The 14,799-nt window shown below is 35.7% G+C and overlaps 1 protein-coding gene across 1 annotated transcript; it reads left to right on the top strand.

The window, feature by feature from the left end:
• Positions 1–2,675: 2,675 nt before the first annotated feature.
• LOC124017983 (DNA-binding protein inhibitor ID-4-like) lies at positions 2,676–13,019 on the top strand. Its single transcript, XM_046333231.1, has 3 exons — positions 2,676–3,310; positions 4,954–5,011; positions 12,265–13,019. The coding sequence occupies exons 1-2, from the start codon at positions 2,930–2,932 to the stop codon at positions 4,996–4,998; spliced, it is 426 nt and encodes a 141-aa protein (XP_046189187.1). The 5' UTR covers positions 2,676–2,929; the 3' UTR covers positions 4,999–5,011; positions 12,265–13,019.
• The last annotated feature ends 1,780 nt before the right edge of the window (positions 13,020–14,799 follow it).

Genomic DNA, 14,799 nt, shown 5'->3' with positions numbered 1-14,799 from the left:
CTAGCAGCATTTCACTGCCCTGTTGAGAGGTAGCTGGCTAGCAGCATTTCACTGCCCTGTTGAGAGGTAGCTAGCAGCATTTCACTGCCCTGTTGAGAGGTAGCTGGCTAGCAGCATTTCACTGCCCTGTTGAGAGGTTGGCTAGCAGCATTTCACTGCCCTGTTGAGAGGTAGCTGGCTAGCAGCATTTCACTGCCCTGTTGAGAGGTAGCTGGCTAGCAGCATTTCACTGCCCTGTTGAGAGGTAGCTGGCTAGCAGCATTTCACTGCCCTGTTGAGAGGTAGCTGGCTAGCAGCATTTCACTGCCCTGTTGAGAGGTAGCTGGCTAGCAGCATTTCACTGCCCTGTTGAGAGGTAGCTGGCTAGCAGCATTTCACTGCCCTGTTGAGAGGTAGCTGGCTAGCAGCATTTCACTGCCCTGTTGAGAGGTAGCTGGCTAGCAGCATTTCACTGCCCTGTTGAGAGGTAGCTGGCTAGCAGCATTTCACTGCCCTGTTGAGAGGTAGCTGGCTAGAAGCATTTCACTGCCCTGTTGAGAGGTAGCTGGCTAGGCATTTCACTGCCCTGTTGAGAGGTAGCTGGCTAGCAGCATTTCACTGCCCTGTTGAGAGGTAGCTGGCTAGCAGCATTTCACTGCCCTGTTGAGAGGTAGCTGGCTAGCAGCATTTCACTGCCCTGTTGAGAGGTAGCTGGCTAGCAGCATTTCACTGCCCTGTTGAGAGGTAGCTGGCTAGCAGCATTTCACTGCCCTGTTGAGAGGTAGCTGGCTAGCAGCATTTCACTGCCCTGTTGAGAGGTAGCTGGCTAGCAGCATTTCACTGCCCTGTTGAGAGGTAGCTGGCTAGCAGCATTTCACTGCCCTGTTGAGAGGTAGCTGGCTAGCAGCATTTCACTGCCCTGTTGAGAGGTAGCTGGCTAGCAGCATTTCACTGCCCTGTTGAGAGGTAGCTGGCTAGCAGCATTTCACTGCCCTGTTGAGAGGTAGCTGGCTAGCAGCATTTCACTGCCCTGTTGAGAGGTAGCTGGCTAGCAGCATTTCACTGCCCTGTTGAGAGGTAGCTGGCTAGCAGCATTTCACTGCAAAGTTGAGAGGTAGCTGGCTAGCAGCATTTCACTGCCCTGTTGAGAGGTAGCTGGCTAGCAGCATTTCACTGCCCTGTTGAGAGGTAGCTGGCTAGCAGCATTTCACTGCCCTGTTGAGAGGTAGCTGGCTAGCAGCATTTCACTGCATAAAGATATATATATTGAGAGGTAGCTGGCTAGCAGCATTTCATTTACTAAAGCCCTGTTGAGAGGTAGCTGGCTAAAGCATTTCACTGCCCTGTTGAGAGGTAGTTGGCTAGCAGCATTTCACTGCCCTGTTGAGAGGTAGCTGGCTAGCAGCATTTCACTGCCCTGTTGAGAGGTAGCTGGCTAGCAGCATTTCACTGCCCTGTTGAGAGGTAGCTGGCTAGCAGCATTTCACTGCCCTGTTGAGAGGTAGCTGGCTAAAGCATTTCACTGCCCTGTTGAGAGGTAGCTGGCTAAAGCATTTCACTCAATGAAATGTTGAGAGGTAGCTGGCTAGCAGCATTTCACTGCCCTGTTGAGAGGTATGGCAGCAGCATTTCATTTTGTTCCCTGTTTGTTGTATCTTGTGTATGACATAAAAAAAATGTTGATTTCATGTTCAAGATATATAAAATAGAAGATATATATATAAAGATATATAAATAAATATATATAAAGATATATAAATAAATATATATAAAGATATATAAATAAATATATATAAAGATATATATATAAAGATATATAAAATAGAAGATATATATATAAAGATATATAAAATAGAAGATATATATATAAAGATATATAAATAAATATATATAAAGATATATATATAAAGATATATAAAATAGAAGATATATATATATAAAGATATATAAATAAATATATATAAAGATATATATATAAAGATATATAAAATAGAAGATATATATATAAAGATATATAAAATAGAAGATATATATATAAAGATATATAAATAAATATATATAAAGATATATATATATAAAGATATATAAAATAGAAGATATATATATAAAGATATATAAATAAATATATATAAAGATATATATATAAAGATATATAAAATAGAAGATATATATATAAAGATATATAAATAAATAGAATATATATAAATATAAAAATATATATATAAAAGATATATATATATAAAAATATATAAAATAGAAGATATATATATAAAGATATATAAATAAATATATATAAAGATATATATATAAAGATATATAAATAAATATATATAAAGATATATAAAATAGAAATATATATTTTAAGTGAATGATGATAATCAGTTTACACAGAATTATTGCATTTTATATAACACACACACACACACACACACACACACACACACACACACACACACACACACACACACACACACACACACACACACACACACACACACACACACACACACACACACACACACACACACACACACACACACACACACACACACACAAACCTTCGACAGGCGTCACCCTCCGCAGCGCAGAGGCAGGCACGCATTTCTATAGGGTGGTGTAGTACCATCATGGGCACCGGGCGGCTCGTGATTGACCAGTTTCTCTCCGGTACTGTCAACCAGCAGCGCGCCGGCGCCTCCCCTTCCCATATAAGTGAACGGAATCTATTCATTCTTCACGCGGTGCTTGGTGAAGTAGAATCGACTGGTCCACGGGACGTTGACAGAATAAAATCTACTACTTTTGAAACATTTCTGTCGACCGTTTTCTTTTGGTAGTTTGGTTTTTACGTCGGTCATAGCCATCTTCATCGCCTACATATAATCTCCGGTATTTGGCAGCAGTGATTGTTTTCTCTCTACCCCGCGGTACGGGTGCGTTTATTACCGAAATGAAGGCTACTACTCCCGTCCGCCCCCAGAAGGATACCTCAAGCAGCAGCGGCAACGAGCTTTCTTTACACTACGTCTCGGATCACAGCCTGAGCATTGCCCGGTCTCGGTTGCAGGAAGAAGAGCAGCTGTGTCTGCAGGACGATATGAACCAGTGTTACAGTCGCCTCAAGCGCCTCGTTCCCACCATACCGCAGGATAAGAAAGTCAGCAAAGTGGAGATCCTTCAGCACGTCATAGATTACATCTTGGACCTGCAGCTCGCGCTGGAGACGCACCCTTCTCTCCTGAAACAACAGACGGGGACCATGACGGGGACGTGCCCGCCGTTCCCAGCCTCTAACCGGACACCACTAACGGTTCTCAACACAGACCACCAGGTAAGAAGCAATGGCACAAGACGTAAATTCAACGTCTCTTCCACGTTGGTTCAACAATGAAATGACGTGGAAACAACGTTGATTCAACCAGTGTGTGCCCAGTGGGATGGTCCAGAAGACTATATATAGAATGGGTGGTGTGGTGTGTATCAGTTGCGTTGTCCTTTTCAAGTCAGGAGACTCCTGTATTGTAGAATAACAAATGGCCCTGTTTATGTTCTTGTGGAAAACACCATATTGACAGAGACACATGTTATTGAAACATCGTATTGGCAGAGACACATGTTATTGAAACATCGTATTGACAGAGACATGTTATTGAAACATCGTATTGACAGAGACATGTTATTGAAACATCGTATTGACAGAGACACATGTTATTGAAACATCGTATTGACAGAGACACATGTTATTGAAACATCGTATTGACAGAGACACATGTTATTGAAACATCGTATTGACAGAGACACATGTTATTGAAACATCGTATTGACAGAGACACATGTTATTGAAACATCGTATTGACAGAGAGACATGTTATTGAAACATCGTATTGACAAGGCAGAGACACATGTTATTGAAACATCGTATTGACAAGGCAGAGACACATGTTATTGAAACATCGTATTGACAGAGACACATGTTATTGAAACATCGTATTGACAGAGACACATGTTATTGAAACATCGTATTGACAGAGACACATGTTATTGAAACATCGTATTGACAGAGACATGTTATTGAAACATCGTATTGACAAGGCAGAGACACATGTTATTGAAACATCGTATTGACAGAGACACATGTTATTGAAACATCTATTGACAGAGACACATGTTATTGAAACATCGTATTGACAGAGACACATGTTATTGAAACATCGTATTGACAGAGACACATGTTATTGAAACATCGTATTGACAGAGACACATGTTATTGAAACATCGTATTGACAAGGCAGAGACACATGTTATTGAAACATCATATTGACAGAGACACATGTCGTATTGACAGAGACACATGTTATTGAAACATCGTATTGACAGAGACATGTTATTGAAACATCGTATTGACAGAGACATGTTATTGAAACATCGTATTGACAAGGCAGAGACACATGTTATTGAAACATCATATTGACAGAGACACATGTCGTATTGACAGAGACACATGTTATTGAAACATCGTATTGACAGAGACATGTTATTGAAACATCGTATTGACAGAGACATGTTATTGAAACATCGTATTGACAGAGACACATGTTATTGAAACATCGTATTGACAGAGACACATGTTATTGAAACATCGTATTGACAGAGACACATGTTATTGAAAGGCATAATATGTAATTTCTAGTGGCAGTGGTTGGTGCATATGAAAGACAGGACCCCTGTGCATGAGGTGAAGGAGTCTATGGTCCTGCTGTGATGCTCTCAGATCAGATGATAAGTTGTGTTGTGCTGAAGGGTCATGTCATGTAGTCAACACTGGTTCATTCTCTGTATAGCTCGTGGTTTGTGTCACCTTACCTGACTCATAAACTGTCAGGTAGTATTCATTCTCTGTATAGCTCGTGGTTTGTGTCACCTTACCTGACTCAAACTGTCAGGTAGTATTCATTCTCGTTTCCCTTATTTCAGAGGATGTCAACAGGCAAAAAGGATGACTCAGTTTTGTGTCGCTGAGAAATGGCCAATGGTGAGTAGGATCCTATTATTCTGGTTTAAATCTGCTACACAATCTGTGTTGTCTTTTCAATGAAATATACCTTGAATTCATCTGGATTAGTATTATTATGAGTAGTACTAGCAGTATTATTATTATGAGTAGCACCAGCAGTATTATTATTATTATGAGTAGTACTAGCAGTATTAGTATGATCGAGAGTAGTACTAGCAGTATTAGTATTATTATGAGTAGTATTAGCAGTATTATTATTATGAGTAGTACTAGCAGTATTATTATTATGAGTAGCACCAGCAGTATTATTATTATGAGTAGTACTAGCAGTATTATTATTATTGTGAGTAGTACCAGTAGTATTATTATGGGTAGTACTAGCAGTATTAGTAGTATTGTGAGTAGTACCAGTAGTGTTATTATGGGTAGTACTAGCGGTGTTATTATTATGAGTAGTACTAGTAGTAGTATTATTATGGGTAATACTAGTAGTATTATTATGGGTAGTACCAACAGTAGTATTATTATGGGTAGTACTAGTAGTATTATTATTATGGGTAGTACCAACAGTATTATTATTATGGGTAGTACCAACAGTATTTTTCTTATGGGTAGTACTAGTAGTATTATTATTATGGGTAGTATTAGTATTATTATTATTATGGGTAGTACTAGTATTATTATTATTATGGGTAGTATTAGTAGTATTATTATGGGTAGTACTAGTAGTATTATTATTGTGGGTAGTACTAGTAGTATTCTTATTATGGGTAGTACTAGTAGTATTATTATGGGTAGTACTAGTATTATTATTATGGGTAGTACTAGTAGTATTATTATTATGGGTAGTACTAGTAGAATTATTATTATGGGTAGTACTAGTATTATTATTATTATGGGTAGTACTCGTATTATTATGGGTAGTACTAGTAGTATTATTCTTATGGGTAGTACTAGCAGTATTATTATTATGGGTAGTACTAGTAGTATTATTATTATGGGTAGTACTAGTAGTATCATTATTATGGGTAGTACTAGTAGTATTATTATTATGGGTAGTACTAGTATTATTATTATTATTATGTGTAGTACCAACAGTATTATTATTATGGGTAGTATTAGTAGTAGTATTATTATGGGTAGTACTAGTAGTATTATTATTATGGGTAGTACCAACAGTATTATTATTATGGGTAGTACTAGTAGTATTATTGTTATGGGTAGTACCAATAGTATTATTATTATGGGTAGTACTAGTAGTAGTATTATTATGGGTAGTACTAGTATTATTATTATGGGTAGTACTAGTAGTATTATTATGGGTAGTATTAGTAGTATTATTATTATAGGTAGTACCAACAGTATTATTATTATGGGTAGTACTAGTAGTATTATTATTATGGGTAGTACTAGTAGTAGTATTATTATGGGTAGTACCAACAGTATTATTATTATGGGTAGTACTAGTAGTAGTATTATTATGGGTAGTACTAGTAGTATTATTATTATGGGTAGTACTAGTAGTATTATTATTATTGGTAGTACTAGTAGTATTATTATTATGGGTAGTACTAGTAGTAGTATTATTATAGGTAGTACCAACAGTATTATTATTATGGGTAGTACTAGTAGTATTATTATTATGGGTAGTACTAGTAGTATTATTATTATGGGTAGTACTAGTAGTAGTATTATTATAGGTAGTACCAACAGCATTATTATTATGGGTAGTACTAGTAGTAGTATTATTATGGGTAGTACTAGTATTATTATTATGGTAGTACTAGTAGTAGTAGTATTATGGGTAGTACTAGTAGTAGTAGTATTATGGGTAGTACTAGTAGTATTATTATTATGGGTAGTACTAGTAGTAGTATTATTATGGGTGGTACTAGCAGTATTATTATTATGGGTAGTATTAGTAGTATTATTATTATGGGTAGTACTAGTAGTATTATTATTATTATGGGTAGTACCAACAGTATTATTATTATGGGTAGTACTAGTAGAATTATTATTATGGGTAGTACTAGTAGTATTATTATTATGGGTAGTAGTAGTAGTAGTATTATTATGGGAAGTACTCGTAGTATTATTATTATGGGTAGTACTAGTAGTATTATTATTATGGGTAATACTAGTATTATTATTATGGGTAGTACTAGTAGTATTATTATTATGGGTAATACTAGTATTATTATTATGGGTAGTACTAGTAGTAGTATTATTATGGGTGGTACTAGCAGTATTATTATTATGGGTAGTATTAGTAGTATTATTATTATGGGTAGTACTAGTAGTATTATTATTATTATAGGTAGTACCAACAGTATTATTATTATGGGTAGTACTAGTAGTATTATTATTATGGGTAGTACTAGTAGTATTATTATTATGGGTAATACTAGTATTATTATTATGGGTAGTACTAGTAGTATTATTATTATGGGTAATACTAGTATTATTATTATGGGTAGTACCAACAGTATTATTATTATGTGTAATACTAGTAGTATTATTATTGTTATTATTATGAGTAGTACTATCAGTATTATTATTATTATTATTCTGAGAAGTAGTAGCAGTATTATTATTATTGTTATTATGAATAGTACTATCAGTATTATTATTATGGGTAGTAGTAGCAGATGTATTATTATTATTATGAGTAGTACTATCAGTATTATTATTATGAATAGTACTATCAGTATTATTATTATTTTGAGTAGAAGTAGCAGAATTATTATTATTGTTATAAGTAGAGGTCGACCGATTAATCGGAATGGCCGATTAATTAGGAACGATTTCAAGTTTTCATAACAATCGGAAATTGGTATTTTTGGGTGCCGATTTAGCCAATTTTTTTATATATATATTTTTTTTATTTTATTTAACTAGGCAAGTAAGTTAAGAACACATTCTTTTTTTTAATGATGGCCTAGGAACAGTGGGTTAACTGCCTGTTCAGGGGCAGAATGACAGATTTTCACCTTGTCAGCTCGGGGATCCAATCTTGCAACCTTACAGTTAACTAGTCCAACGCTCTAACCACCTGATTAGTAGCAGTATTATTATTATTATTATTATTGTTGTTATTATTATTATGAGTAGTAGTAGTAGTAGTATTGTTGTTATTATTATTATGAGTAGTAGTAGTAGTAGTAGTAGTATTGTTGTTGTTATTATTATTATGAGTAGTAGTAGTAGTATTATTGTTGTTATTATTATTATTATGAGTAGTAGTAGTAGTAGTATTATTGTTGTTGTTGTTATTATGAGTAGTAGCAGTAGTAGTAGTAGTAGTATTATTGTTGTTGTTGTTATTATGAGTAGTAGCAGTAGTAGTAGTAGTAGTATTATTGTTGTTATTATTATTATGAGTAGTAGTAGTATTGTTGTTGTTGTTATTATTATTATGAGTAGTAGTAGTAGTAGTAGTAGTAGTAGTATTGTAGTTGTTATTATTATTATGAGTAGTAGTAGTAGTAGTATTGTTGTTATTATTATTATTATTATGAGTAGTAGTAGTAGTAGTAGTATTATTGTTGTTGTTGTTATTATTATTGTTATGAGTAGTAGTAGTATTATTGTTGTTGTTGTTATTATTATTGTTATGAGTAGTAGTAGTAGTAGTAGTATTATTGTTATTATTATTATGAGTAGTAGTAGTAGTATTGTTGTTGTTATTATTATTATGAGTAGTAGTAGTAGTAGTATTGTAGTTGTTATTATTATTATGAGTAGTAGTAGTAGTAGTATTGTTGTTATTATTATTATTATGAGTAGTAGTAGTAGTATTGTTGTTGTTGTTATTACTATTGTTATGAGTAGTAGTAGTATTATTGTTGTTGTTGTTATTATTATTGTTATGAGTAGCAGTAGTAGTAGTAGTAGTAGTATTATTGTTGTTATTATTATTATTATGAGTAGTAGTAGTATTATTGTTGTTATTATTATTATTATGAGTAGTAGTAGTAGTATTGTTGTTATTATTATTATGAGTAGTAGTAGTAGTAGTAGTAGTATTAGTATTGTTGTTATTATTATTATGAGTAGTAGTAGTAGTAGTAGTATTGTTGTTGTTATTATTATTATGAGTAGTAGTAGTAGTAGTAGTAGTAGTAGTAGTAGTATTGTAGTTGTTATTATTATTATGAGTAGTAGTAGTAGTAGTATTGTTGTTATTATTATTATTATGAGTAGTAGTAGTAGTAGTAGTAGTAGTAGTAGTAGTAGTATTGTTGTTGTTGTTATTGTTATGAGTAGTAGTAGTAGTAGTAGTATTGTTGTTGTTGTTATTATTATTGTTATGAGTAGTAGTAGTAGTATTATTGTTGTTGTTATTATTATTATGAGTAGTAGTAGTAGTAGTATTGTTGTTGTTGTTGTTATTATTATTATGAGTAGTAGTAGTAGTAGTATTATTGTTGTTGTTGTTGTTGTTATTATTATGAGTAGTAGTAGTAGTAGTATTATTGTTGTTGTTGTTGTTATTATTATGAGTAGTAGTAGTGGTAGTAGTAGTAGTATTATTGTTGTTGTTATTATTATTATGAGTAGGAGTAGTATTGTTATTGTTATTATTATTATGAGTAGTAGTAGTAGTAGTAGTAGTAGTAGTAGTAGTATTGTTGTTATTATTATTATGAGTTGTAGTAGTAGTAGTATTATTGTTGTTGTTATTATTATTATGAGTAGTAGTAGTAGTAGTATTATTGTTGTTGTTATTATTATTATGAGTTGTAGTATTATTGTTGTTGTTGTTATTATTATGAGTAGTAGTAGTAGTAGTAGTAGTAGTAGTATTATTGTTGTTGTTATTATTATTATGAGTAGTAGTAGTAGTAGTAGTATTGTTGTTGTTGTTATTATTATGAGTAGTAGTAGTAGTAGTAGTATTATTGTTGTTGTTATTATTATGAGTCGTAGTAGTAGTAGTATTATTGTTGTTGTTGTTATTATTATGAGTAGTAGTAGTAGTTGTTATTGTAGTAGTATTGTTGTTGTTGTTATTATTATGAGTAGTAGTAGTATTATTGTTGTTGTTGTTGTTGTTATTATTATTATTATGAGTAGTAGTAGTAGTAGTAGTAGTAGTAGTGTTGTTGTTATTGTTATTATTATGAGTAGTAGTAGTAGTAGTAGTATTGTTGTTATTATTATTATTATGAGTAGTAGTAGTAGTAGTAGTAGTATTATTGTTGTTGTTATTATTATTATGAGTAGTAGTAGTAGTAGTAGTAGTAGTAGTATTTGTTGTTGTTATTATTATTATGAGTAGTAGTAGTAGTAGTATTATTGTTGTTGTTATTATTATTATGAGTAGTGAGTAGTAGTAGTAGTATTATTGTTGTTGTTATTATTATTATGAGTAGTAGTAGTAGTAGTATTGTTGTTGTTATTATTATTATGAGTAGTAGTTGTAGTAGTAGTAGTAGTATTATTGTTGTTGTTATTATTATTATGAGTAGTAGTAGTAGTAGTAGTAGTAGTAGTGTTGTTGTTGTTATTATTATTATGAGTAGTAGTAGTAGTAGTATTATTGTTGTTATTATTATTATGAGTAGTAGTAGTAGTAGTAGTAGTAGTAGTATTGTTGTTGTTATTATTATTATGAGTAGTAGTAGTAGTAGTAGTATTATTGTTGTTGTTATTATTATTATGAGTAGTAGTAGTAGTAGTAGTATTGTTGTTGTTATTATTATTATGAGTAGTAGTAGTAGTAGTAGTAGTAGTAGTAGTAGTAGTAGTAGTATTATTGTTGTTGTTGTTGTTATTATGAGTAGTAGTAGTAGTATATTGTTGTTGTTGTTATTATTATGAGTAGTAGTAGTAGTAGTATTATTGTTGTTGTTGTTATTATTATGAGTAGTAGTAGTAGTAGTATTATTGTTGTTGTTGTTATTATTATGAGTAGTAGTAGTAGTAGTAGTAGTAGTAGTAGTAGTAGTAGTATTGTTGTTATTATTATTATTATGAGTAGTAGTAGTAGTATTATTATTGTTGTTGTTATTATTATTATGAGTAGTAGTAGTAGTAGTATTGTTGTTGTTATTATTATTATGAGTAGTAGTAGTAGTAGTATTATTGTTGTTATTATTAGTAGTAGTAGTAGTAGTAGTAGTATTGTTGTTATTATTATTATTATGAGTAGTAGTAGTATTAGTAGTATTATTGTTGTTATTATTATTATGAGTAGTAGTAGTATTGTTGTTGTTGTTGTTATTATAATTATTATGAGTAGTAGCAGTATTATTATTATGAGTGGTAGTAGTGTTGCTGCTGTTCTTCAGCTATTAAACTGTGACTTGCAGTAGCAGTAGACAGTGTCATTGAGTAACCTGAATATTGACAACACCCAGGAGCCAGCTGTGTGTTGCACAATAACTGTCCTCTTTGTGTAGCAACGTTCCAAGCAGAGGGTTAAAGGTCATCTGCCTGTAAATGAGGAGCAGAGCCTGGTTAGGTTAGCTGGAAGGCTCTGAGACCCAGACAGGCCTGGTTAGGTTAGCTGGAAGGCTCTGAGACCCAGACAGGCCTGGTTAGGTTAGCTGGAAGGCTCTGAGACCCAGACAGGCCTGGTTAGGTTAGCTGGAAGGCTCTGAGACCCAGACAGGCCTGGTTAGGTTAGCTGGACGGCCCTGAGACCCAGACAGGCCTGGTTAGGTTAGCTGGAAGGCTCTGAGACCCAGACAGGCCTGGTTAGGTTAGCTGGAAGGCTCTGAGACCCAGACAGGCCTGGTTAGGTTAGCTGTAAGGCTCTGAGACCCAGACAGGTTGACAGGCAGACAGACAGGCAGGTTGACAGGCAGACAGACAAGCAGGCTGACAGGCAGACAGGCTGACAGGCAGACAGGCAGACAGGCAGACAGGCAGACAGGCAGACAGGCAGGCAGGCAGGCAGGCAGGCAGGCAGACAGACAGACAGACAAGCAGGCTGACAGACAGGCAGACAGACAGACAGACAGGCAGGCAGACAGACAGACAGACAGACAGACAGACAGACAGACAGACAGACAGACAGACAGACAGACAGACAGACAGACAGACAGACAGACAGACAGACAGACAGACAGACAGACAGACAGACAGGCAGGCAGGCAGGCAGGCAGGCAGGCTGACAGGCAGCTGTGTTTGTGGTATACTGGAAGTCAGTTGTCTGAGCCGGTCCGTTTGTTTTGGCTTGTTGATGAAGCCCTGTGTTGTGTTGACTTCGCCAGTCAGTCTGGAGCAGACCGTTCACACACCCCATCTATTCATTCTGTCCACAGGTGTGCAGAGCAGAGCTGAGAGCAGAGCTGCTCCAGTCCACAGCCAGCACAGCCTCAGCCTCCAGCCAGGGAATCTCAGCCAGCCACACGAAGCTTTATCACACAGGGGGATCCCCCCTCCCCCTGCTGGAGGACCTACGACTGGCAAATAAAAACCTATTTATAACACGTTTATTAGAAACAAACTAAAGCCTGCTACGTTCAACTGACCCATAACTTAACTGTATATGTCAAGTACAATTACAACCTGAAAGGGTGAATGAAGAATCCCTTGTTGTTGTGAGGCCTTGCTAGAAACTAGAGCTTGTTGAACGACAAGTACCAGTTTATAAAATGTGACAAATACCGGTTTATAAAATAAAAATAACTAAACCTACAGTGTGGAACTTTACTAAACAGGAATATAATTGTACATGTTTTACCATCTATTGTTTAAAATAGATGATTTGTGTCGGACAAGGTTTTTAAAATGGATGATTTGTGTCGGACAAGGTTTTTAAAATAGACGATTTGTGTCGGACAAGGTTTAGCCCTGAAATGTTTCATATTGTAAAGAGGAACAAATGGCTGGAGACAATTCAGATTGTCTATGTAGAATCAGATGCTCGAGGTGGAACAAAAGATCTATTATCCTCAGAAAGACTATTGTAATTATAAGATATTTTTATTAAAACCTTTTGACATGTAAATAATGTGTTTTTTGATTAAATATTAATGCTTCAACATGTTTTGTTAATAAACTCTCCTCAGCAGTTCATTTTGCAGAGTTATATTTCAGCGTATTGTTCTAGTTTAACGTTATAGTTTTAAAGCACACAGCATGTAAAGGCTCCAGTAATAGCTGGAAGAGCAGTTTAAAATGTACTAAAACTGTTTGTATGTCATTTGGTGAAGCCAAAATCCCCTTGTTTTATAATCCCTTCCATTGTTTCTTTCTTTGTATTGACTTAATTTAGGAACCTTTTGAAATGTTGACATTTTGGGCAGTTTTAACCCATGTGAAAACCAGTGTTTAGAAGTCTGATAGGATTGTTGATGATTTGGTAACATTGGACTGTAACTGTTGAAGAACAATACAACTGGAGAAACTAACCTCCAATCACTGCATCAGATTGTTCTGAGGACCACAACTAACCTCCAATCACTGCATCAGATTGTTCTGAGGACCACAACTAACCTCCAATCACTGCATCAGATTGTTCTGAGGACCACAACTAACCTCCAATCACTGCATCAGATTGTTCTGAGGACCACAACTAACCTCCAATCACTGCATCAGATTGTTCTGAGGACCACAACTAACCTCCAATCACTGCATCAGATTGTTCTGAGGACCACAACTAACCTCCAATCACTGCATCAGATTGTTCTGAGGACCACAACTAACCTCCAATCACTGCATCAGATTGTTCTGAGGACCACAACTAACCTCCAATCACTGCATCAGATTGTTCTGAGGACCACAACTAACCTCCAATCACTGCATCAGATTGTTCTGAGGACACTTCACGGGTTGTCTCTAGTTAAAGGGGTCACACTTCATGGGTTGTCGCTAGGAAAAAGGTTTCCAGTCACACTTCACGGGTCGTCTCTAGTAAAATGGTTTCCAGTCACACTTCACGGGTTGTCTCTAGTAAAATGGTTTCCAGTCTCACTTCACGGGTCGTCTCTAGTAAAAGGGTTTCCAGTCACACTTCACGGGTTGTCTCTAGTAAAATGGTTTCCAGTCACACTTCATGGGTGGTCTCTAGTAAAATGGTTTCCAGTCACACTTCATGGGTCGTCTCTAGTTAAAGGGGTCACAATTCATGGGTCGTCTCTAGTTAAAGGGTTTCCAGTCACACTTCATGGGTCGTCTCTAGTTAAAGGGGTCACACTTCATGGGTCGTCTCTAGTTAAAGGGGTCACACTTCATGGGTCGTCTCTAGTTAAAGGGGTCACACTTCATGGGTCGTCTCTAGTTAAAGGGTTTCCAGTCACACTTCATGGGTCGTCTCTAGTTAAAGGGTTTCCAGTCACACCTCATGGGTTGTCTCTAGTTAAAGGGGTCACACTTCATGGGTCGTCTCTAGTTAAAGGGTTTCCAGTCACACTTCATGGGTCGTCTCTAGTTAAAGGGTTTCCAGTCACACTTCATGGGTCGTCTCTAGTTAAAGGGTTTCCGGTCACACTTCATGGGTCGTCTCTAGTTAAAGGGTTTCCAGTCACACTTCATGGGTCGTCTCTAGTTAAAGGGGTTCCGGTCACACTTCATGGGTCGTCTCTAGTTAAAGGGTTTCCAGTCACACTTCATGGGTCGTCTCTAGTTAAAGGGTTTCCAGTCACACTTCATGGGTCGTCTCTAGTTAAAGGGGTCACACTTCATGGGTCGTCTCTAGTTAAAGGGGTCACACTTCATGGGTCGTCTCTAGTTAAAGGGGTCACACTTCATGGGTCGTCTCTAGTTAAAGGGTTTCCAGTCACACTTCATGGGTCGTCTCTAGATAAAGGGTTTCCAGTCACACTTCATGGGTCGTCTCTAGTTAAGGGGGTTAC

This window comes from Oncorhynchus gorbuscha, unplaced genomic scaffold (genome assembly GCF_021184085.1).
Source record: "Oncorhynchus gorbuscha isolate QuinsamMale2020 ecotype Even-year unplaced genomic scaffold, OgorEven_v1.0 Un_scaffold_360, whole genome shotgun sequence".
Taxonomy (NCBI): Eukaryota; Metazoa; Chordata; class Actinopteri; order Salmoniformes; family Salmonidae; genus Oncorhynchus; species Oncorhynchus gorbuscha.
Note: the sequence above shows the minus strand (reverse complement) of the source record. Positions and strands in the feature narration are given on the sequence as shown.

What these genes read in the sequence shown, in the direction of transcription:
- LOC124017983 (XM_046333231.1), top strand. Translation starts at nt 2,930, where the DNA reads ATGAAGGCTACTACTCCCGTCCGCCCCCAGAAGGATACCTCAAGCAGC. An exon ending in TTCTCAACACAGACCACCAG is followed by an intron (nt 3,311 to 4,953) that starts GTAAGAAGCAAT and finishes CCCTTATTTCAG; the next exon opens with AGGATGTCAACAGGCAAAAA.